General features: G+C 46.4%; 1 protein-coding gene and 1 pseudogene across 1 annotated transcript in view; both read left to right on the top strand.

The window, feature by feature from the left end:
• LOC140857041 (outer envelope protein 80, chloroplastic-like) overlaps positions 1-617 on the top strand; it is an 8,482-nt pseudogene extending 7,865 nt beyond the window's left edge.
• Positions 618-5,614: 4,997 nt separating this feature from the next.
• LOC105039482 (outer envelope protein 80, chloroplastic-like) overlaps positions 5,615-12,211 on the top strand; it is a 17,995-nt gene continuing 11,398 nt past the window's right edge. The window contains 8 exon segments of the mRNA XM_010915645.4: positions 5,615-6,347; positions 7,026-7,119; positions 7,614-7,696; positions 7,852-7,949; positions 8,052-8,121; positions 8,817-8,910; positions 10,312-10,393; positions 10,575-10,610. Of these exon segments, the coding sequence (XP_010913947.1) occupies positions 5,838-6,347; positions 7,026-7,119; positions 7,614-7,696; positions 7,852-7,949; positions 8,052-8,121; positions 8,817-8,910; positions 10,312-10,393; positions 10,575-10,610 (1,067 nt within the window). The 5' untranslated portion in view covers positions 5,615-5,837.

Here is a 12,211-nt window from a genome sequence, read left to right as displayed (position 1 = left end):
ATCTTTAGGTTCGGACTACCGACCATCATCATCACAATGGGCGATAGTTCGACAACAATGATTTCAGAGAGTTTTGTACGAGATTTCATATCACGCACAGGTTGATCTCGGTCGGCCATCCACAGTCCAACGAAAAAGTCGAAGTGACCAACCGAACCATTCTGCATGGATTGAAGACTTGACTGAATGAAGCCAGAGACCTCTGGGATTCGAAGAGTTGCATTCGTCCTGTGGGCATACGAATGACACCCCAGACTCCGATCGGGAATCTCCTTTCAACCTGGCCTATGGGACAGAGGCAATGATCCCACTAGAGATCGGGCTACCATCGACTAGAGTTGAGCAATACTGTGAACCGGGCAACTCTAAGTGTCGGAGAGCTGACTTGGATCTCCTGCTCGAGCTCCGACGCGAGGCTCAACTCCACATGCTTTCTACCGACAAAGAGTGATCCGATACTACAATGCTAAAGTTAGGCCAAAATCTTTCAGACCCGGAGACCTGGTTTTGAGGAAGCGAAAGTCTCGAAGCCTCAGGAATCAAGGGAAACTATCCCCAAACTGGGAAGGACCCTACAAGATTGCAGACACCTGCAGGCCGAGCGTCTACCGACTTGAAACCCTGGAAGGGATGGTCATTCCCCGGACCTGGAATGCTGACAACCTGAAATTGTATTACCAATGAACTCTGTATGCCCTTCTTGCTCGGAATACAATACAATTTCAAAACTCCAGAGTCTACAAAGTTTGGCTCTCTGTCGAAGGTCCGCTCTCACCAGAAGTACGAGCCTCGACGTCCGATTTGGTCCCAACATCTTGTTGGAAACCCATGACTCGATCGTCGAATCTACGACTCGATCGCTGAATCTACCCGAGCCTACGGCTCGATCGCTAAACCAACGGCCTTCGCCTCTAAAGGCAAAGGGCTTCGACCAACGCGGCTGGCTAACTTGCCACTTAGCTTCGACCAATGTGGCTGGCTAATTTGCCGACTTAGCTTCGACTAAGAAGGACAAAATGCTAAGACAACCGTGACGTACCCATCCGACCAAGGTCTGGGCAACGGGTATTCGACTTACGACAAACTGACTCGATTACGACTGATCGAAGGATATTCGGCTTGCCACGTTTATCTTTCACTGGGATGTACCCGCCTGACCAAGGTCGCAATAGATATTCGACTTACAAAAACCGACTTGGTCACAACTGGTCGAAAGATATTCGGCTTGCATCGTTTATCATACGTCTCGATGTGCATGCCCGACCAAGGACCGAACAACGGATATTGACTTATCATCGTTATCCTGTACAATGAGCTACATTCGGTGATCGGCGGACACTCAGCCTGACGTACATACCCGACCAAGGTCTGGGCGGCGGACACTCGACCTACAATCGGTACGGCTCTCGACCATTCGGATCTTACGCGATCTGTATGACGGTCGGGATGCCAGCCTGCGATCGGGGCTTGCACTGTCCTTGGCACGGTGCACGCTACTGACTACCTTGATTGGCTATGCTAGACCCTACCGAGCATCCTAGTGAGATATGTCAGAGCTACGACCTATGCACTCGGAGATGGCTCGGATGATCAAAGACATTCAATCACACGCGGGAAAAAGTGTAAAAAGTCTTTGATTTTGCTAAGTTAAAATGACTTACAAAATTGGACCGAAGCCCGATTACAAAATTGGGTCGAAGCCTGATTACAAAATTAGGACGAAGTCCGATTACAGATATCAAAGACTAAACAGAAAATAGAATTACAAAGATAACGGGTAGATACTCCGACTATTCGTCGGAGTCGACTTCTTGCATCGGGTGGAGTTCGGGAGCAACCGGTGTGCCTGCTCGGGTCGGGGAGGGATCGGGGTTGGAGCCACCTCATCCTCGGTAACTCGTTCCATCGGTAATGGGTCAGCCTCCTCCTCTGCGGCTTGGTCTCCGATCCTGGAGGGACGATGCGCTCAAGTCAAGCTCTGGGTGCAGACTCTGAATTGCGTCCCGGGCATCCTCGTACCCCACCCGATAGGAGGCGAAGCCGCTCTCAAGGAGCTCCTCCCGGTACTCATTCGAGCCACGAAAGTCCTCCACTGCCCGACTCAGTGCCTCCTTGGCCGACTCCGCCTCCGCCTTCGCTATGTCGGTGTCAGCTTGGGCGGAGGACAAGTTCTCCTCGGCTTTGGCCAGGTTCTCCAGGCTAACGCGAAGCTGTTCGTGCTCGGCCTCAAGCTCCCTGACGCAGCCGTCCCGCTCCCGCCGCAGTCGGTGAACGGAGCGGGTCTTGCGCTGGATCTGCTCGCGAGCCGACTGAAGTTCGGCCTTCGAGGCGGCTAGGCCGTTGGTGAGTCGGGAGATTTTCTCCTCGAGCCTAGCCTCACGATCGACCGACAGCTTCAGCTGGTCGACCAACGTCGCCTTCTCAGCCTCGACGATCTCGGCCCTTTTCTTCCAGGCCGCCCGAAAGTTGCCGAACCTCCGATACCCATCTCCAGCTCGGACATATTGTAGATCAGCTGCAGGTAGAAGGTCGGTTGTCAGAAATCTGAACTGATAGAAAACAATAATGAAGAGGAAGGAGGAAGAAGAGGAGCTCACCTGGATCATAGTCGGATAAAAGGAAGAAAGCATGTCGGTCACCAACCGACTCTTCATGATCTCCCGATCGACCGGGAGAATGGTTGCCTGGCACAACCTCCTGGCCAAATCATAGTTGGCCAGGGCCGACGCTCCTTCGAAAAGCTGAACGTCGGATGATGCGACGCGGCCGACCGACCTTGTGTCGTCGCCCGACGCCATCGGAGCCTTCCCTCGCTCAGCCGCCCAGGCCTGGAAATCAGAGAGAGACGGGAAGCTCGAGCTCGACTGGGTCCCTCCCGAGGCCGCGACGGCCGCCGCCGCAAGTCATTTGGGCTCACGTGCTTCGGCCCATACCTCTTCCGTGGGTGGGGGAGCTGACGCTCCTTCGGCTGCACCCTCAGCCGCCCTTCCTCGGACAGCGCTCGGGTGGCACCGCCGGTGCCGACAGGGCGATGACCAGCTCGTAGCCCGATGCACTTTCGGTGTCGGGCTGCGCTGCCACCGTCGCAATGTCGGTCGGCGATGCTATCTGAGGCCTCTTGGGAGGCCGCGAAGGTCTGACCCCAGGTGCTGGTCTCTTCCTCGCCGCATGTTGCCGAATATCGACGTCGGTCAGCCTCACTCTCGACGGCATCCCTGCAATTTTAACAAAGGGTCAGCACAAATCCAAAGACGGATGGAAAAGACAAAAGATGACCGACAGATCGAGATGTACCTAAACGGGGAACCGAACTTAGGTCGGCGTCGTACAGAGCCTGCTCGGTGACGAGCTCCCTATGCTTCGGCACCGATACATCCTTCAGTCGGTGAAAGTCCTCTCGGTCTCTATCCTCTACCCGACTGTTTTCGTTCGGCTAAGTCCGAGGGTCGCTCCAGAGAGAAGGGAACCCCCAAAGTAACGAAGAGGAAGCAAAGAAAAATTAGTTCTTCCACCCGTGGATCGACGATGGAAGACCGATGATGAACGAAAGACCCTTCCGAGGATTGAAGAACCACTACCCTCGAACTTTTGGGTGGGGTCGGAGGATGATGAACGCCCGAAAGAGAGAAATACGAGGAAAGGTCGGCAAAAGCCAACACAACAGAGCAGAACTGATTATTAACCGGACTAAATTCGGTGCCAATTGCGTCGGACAAAGTCTGTAATAATCCAAAATATTTCGGACAAACTCCGAAATCGGGAAGCGAAGACCTACCCGAAGGTCCTCGACATAGAAGGCCACCTGGCCCAGAGGCGGATTGTTAACCCGACCCTCAGCCCCAGGGGCGAAGAGCTCGAACTGCTCCGGGATACTGTACTGCTCCCTGAGCCATTCGATGTTTGCCCATGAAAGTGAAGAAACCTCCACCTCCGGGGTCAACCGGGAATCGTCGGTCGGGTTCCCCGACTGACTTCCTCGAGGAGAGGTCCTAGCCATAATGCTAGCCCCAGAAAGAAGAACAAAGAGAAAAGTGTCAAAGAAGAAAGGATGCAAGGAAACAGGCACAGAAAAGAAAACTTCGAAAGGAGCTTTCAAAGGGAGGGGATGGAGACAATTACCTGGGACTGGAGGATAACTCCACAGAGCCTCAGCACCAGGAGCATATTTGCAGCAAAAGTGAAGTTTTGGATGTAAGTGGCCGCATATATATAAGGCCCTTCAACGGTCGAGATGAAAGCGTGCCGGACGAGGGCTTTCCGGATGCCGACACGTGGCAGCGCCTGGGCCTTTTCTCGGTCCTACGGTTCGACGCACCTGCCCCCGGATCGAGCCACATCGCCTCCATCCGCGTGAACGGTTCGGGCTCAATAGCCCCCCGACACGTGGCGGAAAAACCGCATTTCAGGATTCATTAACCAACGGCGGTTCGTGTTCCCAAGGAGACGGTGGTCCGCATTTCCAAGGAGACGGCGGTTCATGATCCCAAGGGGACGACAGTTTACGTTCCCAATGGGACGTCTGACATCGGATCGTTCGTTGGTATGATCGTCAGAGTCGGAGCATGACGTGATGGGTAACCACTCCTTTCGCCCGAAGCCGTCGCTCACGTGTAAACGCTGGCCAACATGACATCCGACTCAGGAGTGGGGGGGGCAACTGTTGGGATATATCGACCGACCCCTCTACGCCGACTTACTCTCGGATCTGTCCGACCGACGCCCGACTCTACCGACCGGACCGACCGACGGCTCCGACAATGACTGCCGGCGATGGCTTTCGACGATATCCGACCAAAGGTATGTTGGCCGAACAGACTTATATTGTTCCTGATCGACTAAGTGGCCGAGCCCAAATCACCGACCCACTGTCGGGGGTGGCAGCCGACGCCCGACTTCCGCTAGGCACCAGATCAGCCGATGGTGTCCCTGGGTCATCACTGAACGTTTCGGCAGCCGAATACCGACATATAGTCGGCCAGCCCATCCAAATGCCGTACGATCGCTATGGGCAGTTGTCCTATCAAGGACATGCGGCATGGCCGCTCTGGGGCATTGTCCTGCCAAGGACATAGATTGATCCTAGTGACTTGACAGCCCACGATGATTTGACAGCCTCCGACGATTTGACAACTCTTCAGTTGTCTGCACCATTAATGGTGGGATCATACCGTATTCTACTATAAAACGGGATAAGGCAACATTATTGGTAAATCCTAAGTTTTGAGTTTCGAGAAGCGCCTCTTAGTTCTTGAGCTCTCTTTTTCTCTCTCCCGTTGAGCCCCTGATTTTTCACTGTTGTCTAGTCTCCTCTCTGATTTGACCGTCGGAGGATCTTCGTCGGAGGTATCTCCGATCTGTGAAGACTTTTCTTGCAGATATACGATATCAATGATCGAACGACGGAGAAATTGACCGCAACAGCCCCAAAACATTTGCCAAGAGACATTAAGATAGTCTGTGGATGGTGAGGACTGATGATCGTAATTGGAGGCTCATGTCATCACCACCACCGTCGTTACGTACACGGTTTCCATTCCATCGCAAGCGGCATTACAACATCTCAACCTGAAAAACACCGAAGAGCACCGCGCGCGACGTCGACTAGTGCGCTGGATCTCGCCCGCGGTCTAAATCCTTCGTAGTTCCGATCGGACCGAATCCAGCCGGGTTCAACCGGCGCGCGGCCCTAACTCGCTGGCCCCCGCTGCCGAGCCTAAAAACGCCCTTCCGGAAGCTTTCGCTCCCAGTAAAATGGCGGAAAGCTAGGGTTTTTGAGAGAAACCGTCGAACCCTAGGGTTCTCTCGTCTTCTCCCCCCCCTCTCCCCCATTCTTCTCCATGCCAATGGCGAGAAACCAAGACGTTCGATTCGTGTCTTCCTCCGTTAAAATTCCTCACTCTTCGATCGCCCACCCCGTTCCCCTCCTCTCTACCCTCCCCTTCGCTCGCCACCATCTCTCCTTCCATCTTGACCGAGCTACGGATGCGATACGTGGCTTCGTGGCATCTCTTCCCAACCGATGGAGGCCCAACTTTCTCCGCTGGTCCTCCCTCGCCGTGGCGCGGGCGGAGGCGGAGGCGGAGGCGAACCCCCGGCGGCATGGGAAGGAGGGTGAGGAGCGGGTCCTGATCAGCGAGGTGCTGATTCGGAACAAGGATGGGGAGGCCCTGGAGCGGGCAGACTTGGAGGCGGCCGCCGCCGCCGCGCTGAAGTCGTGCCGGCCCAACTCGGCGCTCACTGTGCGGGAGGTGCAGGAGGACGTGCTCCGGATCATCGAGAGCGGGTTCTTTTGGTCGTGTATGCCTGTTGCCATCGACACCCGGGATGGGATCCGGCTGGTCTTTCAGGTAAAGGCTTGTTCTTTGATTGTTTCCTTCTCGGCTTGGATTCAAGATATTTAAAAATTGTGCTTATAGGGTTTAAACAAGGAGGAGTTTGGGAAAAGGAAGGACTTTTTGTGTTATCATTGGCCACTAATGCTTTACAGCTTGCGATCTTCTTTTCTTGAATTGTTCATAAAATCATATCAATGAGGATTGGAGATGGGAAAGGTAGATTTTAGACGCTTACAATGCTCTTTTCTTATCAATTGGTTAATTCTGATTTCCGAAAGAATGTTGAGGTTAGGTGCAATAAACATGTAATTTTACTGACGGTTTAAATTCAAGATGCATTGGGGATCATACTAGCCATTTTTTGTATTGGTATTCATTGGTTCTGATAAGATTTGATTGCATCATCATGCAATTTTAACATATACATAGCTTTAACTATATTCTCGTGGTATCAAATGAGATGTTGAAATAAATAGCGCTCATGAGCAATGACTTCATGATGTTTAGACTTTAGGTTCATTTTCATTTCAACTAAAGACTGTTCAGTTTTAGCCCTCAAGCGATCTATTTATTATAAATCATAGAATCAAATGACAAGTGGGCTAGACCTTGCAGGCTTGTAAAGGAAAATCTATGATTAATCTGGTTTTCCATGACACAAGTTTGTGAATTTCTTTGATGTGGTAACAGGTAGAACCAAATCAGGAGTCCCGAGGATTGATTTGTGAGGGTGCAAATGTTCTTCCTTTAAAGTTTGTGGAGGATGCATTTCGTGATGGATATGGTAGGTTCTTTCGTCTATTCTTATATATTTCCTTTATAGTTTGCTACCATCACAGAACAGGAAAAATAAGACTAAGCAACCAAGCCAATCATCACAATAAAAGCATGTAAATCAAAACTATAATTACAAAGATTATCACACCTGTTAATGGCCAGGTTTATTAACTTCTGCCATGTAAATTTTATATATTCTATCAAAATCTAATTGTTTAAATTCTTTCTCCCAACTTCCATCTAGATTATTGGTGATTTTTGTTAAATAAATCCCCTCCCTTCTGTAATTCTCTGTGGACCTATGACATTGGTAGTGCTGCCCCTGATCATGATGAAGATCATGGAGGGTTGGCAATCCATTGTCTTAGATGAAAAGAGTGGAAGTATGATCGGTGGAAAATATATTCTCTCATAAGTCACAACTCTTTAGCCTTCGCAACCTTCAGTTGATGCTATTGTCAGTTGGGCACTTAGTTAAGTATTTGGTGTCAAGTTATGCAGGAAAGATAGTCAACATAAGGCATCTGGATCAAGTGATCAAATCCATCAATGGCTGGTATTCGGACCGTGGGCTATCTGGTTTGGTTGGTACTTCACTGCACTTACTTTTGTGAAATAGCTTTTCTAGTGGCGTCTGATTTGTAGTCATTATTTTCCTTGCAAGTTCACTTCTTAAGCCTTTTTCAAAAGATATACTTAATCTGTCACTGGTCCTTTTTTGGCGGGATTGTTTTCTCAGGTTTCATATGCTGAGATTCTTTCAGGAGGAATCCTTAGGTTGCAAGTCTCTGAAGCCGAGGTTAATAACATCATCATTCAGTTCCTTGATAGAAGGACGTGAGAATCATATCTTAGTGCATTTGGAATCACAAAAAGCATTATTGTAACAACTTGTATTGGTTGTTTGCTGACCGTAATTCTCTATATGGTTATATTCAGCGGTGAACCAACTACAGGGAAGACAAGGCCAGAGACTATACTTCAGCAACTGACAACAAAGAAAGGACAGGTCAAAGCATGGGCCTTCATTTTATGTGGCTCTTTAGTCCCTGGATGAGAGTGTTTGCTTTGCTATATCTCAAATGGGCTTATCTAAATAGGTTTATCTTTGTTTTGTTGGGATATATCTTGATGATTATGATGATTGTTGTTATGGCTCGTGCTTTGTTTATTTTTTTCCTTATAAAGAAAGTTCAGAGGTTGTGCAATGTTGAAGATGCATTTATGTCTAAGGTACAAATCATAATATACAAACCAACTTTTTGAAGATTGATGCCTTGAAGGAAATACTGCAATTTCTTTGCTGTTTTGTGTAAATAATCTCTTAACTCTGTGCATATATATCTACACATGGAATCATATGTCATTTTTGCAAAGTACTTTTTTCATGGCAAGAAGATTAAACCACAATGATATCAAAATTGGCATATGTTTCTTTTTCCCCTGCTTGGTTGTTGCAAGACAAATTAACATGATCTTATCATAATTAGCATGGGAAAAACAAACTGTGTGCTTGTAACTCATGTGCTCTAGTTGCGAGTGACAATATTTTTATCCAAAGATATACTGATTTGTTCGATATGTTTGTGTCTCACATTCTCTAGTGGGGAGAACAACTATATCTTATATTGAAGTATATGGTTGTGTTCTTATCCATCATCCTGGCTGATAAGGTTTTTATCTCTTCAACACTTTGTGCATTAGGTATACAGTAGACTCCAAGGAAAAAGAGATGTTGAGACAATACTAACAATGGGAATTATGGAAGATGTTACAATTATTCCTCAGCCTACTGGAGGTAAATTACCTTTATTAGTTCCCTTTTTTTCTTTTTTTCCAGTTTAACTTCTATTCACAATGGATATATCATCACAAATTTTTCTAATCAATCATGCATTTATCTATTTTTGCACATTTTAGATTATACAACATTCGCAATGGATTTAAAATTAACCATTCTGATTTGCAGCTCAAAAGTTCATCTCAGATTTCTTATTGTGTTAATGTATCAAGTGTTAAAATGCTGCTTAAGTGATATAATATGAACGAGCTGACATGACCATATCGATGATTTAGCATGCAAGACCTCAACTGTTTTCAATTTTAAAAGTTAAGATTGGTTTTGGCATGTAGGAGCAGGAAGCTGGAGCTGGAGATGAAGAAATGAGGGCTAGGATACATGTTAATATGTGGAATAACTTGCTGCTAAATTTGGAATGCTAAAAGCACGGTACATTAAGCATTTACAATTTTCCAAGAGGTGCAAAAGTATTAAAAAGAAAACAGTAACCTCTATAATATGAAACAATCTATGTAATCTATAGCTGTAGGGTGTGACAAATGAATTGGCGGCACTGATAGACTGGTGAACTGAAAGATAAATCAAATGCAGCAGTTTGTATGAGGTGCAAAACCAAATGAAGACAAAATTTTCAACCCATGTTTGCTAGAGAATCTTCACAAAGTAGGCCATTGCTTATTGAGCTACATTCAGGTGGTTCAATGAGGTTGCAAATTCTAAAGCTGAAGCTTCCCTGCTCTAGAGACAGTTGTTCTGTGAATAGGAAAATTGGATTAAATTTTTGTCTCACATTTAAAAGGCGAGTGGTATTCCTCAATATAGAAAAGGGCAAAGATTAGTATACATGGTACAAGAATGAAAGTACACATTTTACCAATGACTCAAATGCCATGGATGGGGCCATCTCCATTTTTTAGTGGAACTGGATGTGCCTCCATCATGCCTTGTCTTGACACTTGGAATGGAGGGTGTCGTGGAATGAACCTAACATGAAGCTGGGATGACGGTGGGATGGTCCCCATCCCGACACTTGTGATGGTGCCCTTTCTCGATGTCCTGTACGAAATCCCACTGGGTCTTGAATACTTGTTGCGTATTTGGGTCTTTTATTTTTTTAGCTGGGTAGTTTTATGGCTACTTGGTGGTATGTAACTTTGTGAATCTATGTTGTGTGCTTTGCACTTTGTCATTACAGAAAATTTGATAGGCTCCAGATTTTGTGCCTGCAATTTGCAAGCAGTTGATAAATCTTCTCTCTTCTGCAATTACTTTTAGACATTACATGCCATCTTAACATCTTCAACAATTGCTGCTGAAAGCAAATCATGAGTGATATGATCTGTTTTTTTTTTTTTGTTTTTTTTTACTCTACATTCATACCCTTTTGGACTTTTGCAGATCCATGCAAGGTTGATTTAGTAATGAATCTTGTTGAGCGTCCTAGTGGTGGTTTCTCTGCAGGTGGTGGAATTTCATATGGGTAAGTGATGCTCTAAAGAAATTTCATCTGTTAATTGCTGGCATTCCTATATTAATAATTACTTGCTGCAACATTTGTAGGACAACAAATGGCCGCTAAAGAAATGCATTACATATTTTGTATTTGATCTGTTAATATTTGGTCATCTTGTGTTAATAATTATTTGCAATGATGTTTGTAGGATCACAAATGGCCCTCTTGCAGGATTGATTGGAAGGTAATGTTAAAGATTTTTTTTTTAAAAAGTTCATCAATGCAGTTTGTTTCCAAATTTTCAGCATTAACAATGTACCCTTATGCATTTGACGTTGATCCTCTGCATGATATATTGGTCGTCATTTTCTTATATCCTATGGTCAGGTTCATTTGCATAAACTTTGCAGCTTGTTGAACCAAAATTTCAAGAAATATTATCAAGATATGTTGTGCCATTATTGAGACCCATATCGATTGCCCAGCAATATGGTGCGGTACAGTACTATGCCGTTCTGTTCCAAGTCCGCACCTGCATAGTAAGGCTGGCAGGAGAGGGGAGGGGGAGAAGGAAAGATAAGAAGAGAGAGGGAGGGAGGAGAGGGAGAAGAAGGGTGGGGGAGAGAGGTAGAGGGGCCATCAGTTCTCCTGTTTTGAACGAAACAAGGGCCAGGGCTCCTTGGCAGCACCTGCCAACTTCAATTTGAAGCCCTGAAATAAAATATAGGGCCGCCAGTCGCTGTCTTGGCTCCTTCTGCCTTCCTCTCCCTCCTTCCCTCGCCTCCCCTCTCTCTCTCTCTTCCCCCCTTTATCCCTCCCTCCCTCCCTCCTCTCTTCCTCTCTTGTCTTCTTCCTGTGTCCTTCCTTGCCGATTTCTCGAACCGAGGGCGGAACCATGCCAGTCCACCCCCTGTATGGCTCGACCCTAAACCAGGTGGTTCATTGCAGTACAACATTTCATGCATCCTATACTCTACAACCTGCACTTGTAGCTTGCTTCCAAAAAGTTTCATGTTTTCAAGACAGTCTGTTTCCAACTATTTTTATACCAAAGCAAGAAACCGGTGTACCTGCCTACTACTGCCTATGTAACATTAGATCACAAACTCAATTAGATTTTTTGACACATTATTTTTTTACACCAAAATTGTTGAATTTCCTATCTGGAGACTGCATGTCTTAACCCACTAGTTCCATAAACTCAAAACAAAATTTATAATCACATAATATTGGGGCATCATAAGACATTTTTTCACCAAATTTTGCTGCTGAGTCTCCTCTGAAGACGGGAGATGCCAAAGTATAAATATTTGGTCCCAGTCATCTAGCAACATCCTATCAGCATCTATGAGTGGTACCATACCTTTTCACTTGCTTATTCAACCACTATAAAGGAGGCTTCTTTCACAGGTGAGGCTATCCATCTCCGATTATTCTTGTAGCCTGAGTTTTCTGAGGAGATGAGTTTTGGAGTTCGGCTATGTCATTGAGTCATATGTCAGACTCTAGTAAGCCAAGAGAGATGTTTCAGGTTCAAAATGTCATATTGTACATTTTTTTAGCGTTCAGCTTGCCTTTGACTTAAAATGTTCTATTGTTGGTTCTATCTTGCTTCAGATAGTGGATTGACTGATTTATGATCCAGAAAGTATGTTTGAGGGAAAGTAGTACGTATTGAAACTTGAAAATTGGAAAGAAAATTCTCTGAATTGTAGATGTTGCAGACTGTAGCTATGCACATCATTTTCTGTGTTAGGTTTGTTAAGAATTCCAAAGACTAGTTTCTTTGGAAGAGTTTCTTAGGGTGCTCGAGTTATTTGCAAATCCTACATATACTCAATATGG

This window comes from Elaeis guineensis, chromosome 1 (genome assembly GCF_000442705.2).
Source record: "Elaeis guineensis isolate ETL-2024a chromosome 1, EG11, whole genome shotgun sequence".
Lineage (NCBI taxonomy): Eukaryota > Viridiplantae > Streptophyta > Magnoliopsida > Arecales > Arecaceae > Elaeis > Elaeis guineensis.
The sequence above is the reverse complement of the archived record's forward strand: the minus strand, read 5'-3'. Positions and strand labels throughout refer to the sequence as shown.